Source organism: Sinocyclocheilus grahami, unplaced genomic scaffold (assembly GCF_001515645.1).
Source record: "Sinocyclocheilus grahami isolate Dianchi unplaced genomic scaffold, SAMN03320097.WGS_v1.1 scaffold10815.1, whole genome shotgun sequence".
Taxonomy (NCBI): domain Eukaryota; kingdom Metazoa; phylum Chordata; class Actinopteri; order Cypriniformes; family Cyprinidae; genus Sinocyclocheilus; species Sinocyclocheilus grahami.
The window spans coordinates 836-2,618 of record NW_015513462.1 but is presented as its reverse complement, the minus strand read 5'-3'; the positions used below and the strand labels follow the sequence as shown (position 1 = coordinate 2,618).

The 1,783-nt window shown below is 35.7% G+C and overlaps 1 protein-coding gene across 1 annotated transcript in view; it reads left to right on the top strand.

The window, feature by feature from the left end:
- Positions 1-1,783, top strand: part of LOC107578548 (SH3-containing GRB2-like protein 3-interacting protein 1) — a gene marked incomplete at its 3' end in the record, with an annotated part of 6,241 nt that overhangs the window by 3,658 nt on the left and 800 nt on the right. The window contains exon 2 of the mRNA XM_016264495.1: positions 929-988. Within this exon, the coding sequence (XP_016119981.1) occupies positions 929-988 (60 nt within the window). The remainder of the gene's footprint in view (positions 1-928; positions 989-1,783) is intronic.

Sequence of the window (1,783 nt, the reverse complement as noted above, 5' to 3'; positions counted from 1 at the left end):
TGTATTAATTAATACGCATCGGACCCAGTGTTCAAGGACCTTCAGTGTGCAAGGTTTCTGTGCATAACAAATTTTTAGGATGACAAATACAAAAAAATGCATAGAAAATTTCAGACTCAGTGTGCAAGGACCTTTAGAATATAGTGCACAAGTCATAAGGATTACTGCTATGATAAAAGTCAGATATGTAAGATACCAACATCTTAATAAATAAATGTAACATAGAGTAGTTGGCAGGATGTTTGCATTTGTGCATTTTGGGTATTCGGTTTTAAAACATCAAAAGGGTGAATAGATATGACAGAACTTTCCATTTTGGAAAATCTATTCCTTCAAAAGTTTAATAATAAGCTGTTTAATGTCATCCTTGAATCTAGAAGATTTCATTCATAAGCAGCTCAAATCATTTCCAGCTTTCATCTGTCCTGATATTATACATAAATGACTCAGAATTTAAAAAATATTTGTAAGAATATCATTTTTGTTCTCAAATCTCCCCAGATCTCAAAAACATAAATTCTCAGTTGTTGAACAGGCCTTTAATAGACAATGCACTTTAAAACAGAAGTTTATACATGCGTTACTAACTATTAATCTAAAGCTAATAGAAGCTGTATGTCACCTTATCTTCTTACTTGTAGTCTTGCTGCAAATAAAATGACTAATAACTACACAAATTGAAGTAGATTGAATTTTTTTGTTTGTTTGCCCAGTGTCCTGTGCAACATTTGTGTTTCACATGTCCTAGTCATCTCCATCTGAAGTGAATTGTGACCATCTTTGACCTTTGACCTGTGCTCCTGGCCCCCATCACCGTGCCATATGATGGACCTGTGTGTGACTCACGCTACTGTCCTTCTCTCCCCCTTCTCCTTCCCTGCCTCTCCTCAATCCCCCCATCCTTATACCTCCTCCCCCTCCAACACAGAGACAGACCAGCCCTCCCTCGTGTGGTTTGACAGAGGCAAGTTTTATTTAACCTTTGAAGGTAAGTTGGGGTTAATATCTAAGGACGTAGCGCGTGCACACTCAAGTCTCATCTGACATCTGACTTCCCCCTTTTTCTCACACATTCGTCACTTCATCAAAACCAACTGTGACACATTTGCTTGTCCTCCACACATCTGCTTTGCTCTGTATGTCTGCTTTGCCATATAACTGTTCATCTTACAGTCATTGGCAGGTTTTCTTTTCTTTCAAGGATCATCATATTTTTACCTTCGTCACTAATACTGTATGTTTTCTCATTCTTGTTGTTTTGTGGCTCATCTGCTTTGATCTCTTCATTTTGACTTTGGTCTTGGATCACTGTTTCAGCTTCAGGTGCATGCCATTGAAGCTGAGTGTTTTCTGTTTCAGCTTCCTTACTTTTTCTCTTCCATTCTTTTCTCTTCCATCTTTTGTATATATTACACTCATCCTTGGTTGTTCTTATGAATCCAAATGAATGCAATTGAATTAAAATTTAAAATAAAATAAAAAGACTAGAAAATTCTTCACGTGGAAAAGCATTAAACGGCATTTAACAAGAAATTATGGTTTTAATGATGTCCAGCTGTACTCAAAATCAGCTTGTGATTATGTGATTGTTTCCAGTGTTTAAAATGCCATATTACATACAGTACCACGGTACAGTATACTTACTAATGATTAGACACTTTTGAAATCTTAAGGCACACTTAAAATTTTCTGAATAAAAGATCTAATGAAAATGGTACTAGACCTGTTATAGTGTAATTTTTAGATTTCATGGTTACATATTGTTCCCAATTTATTATTATGG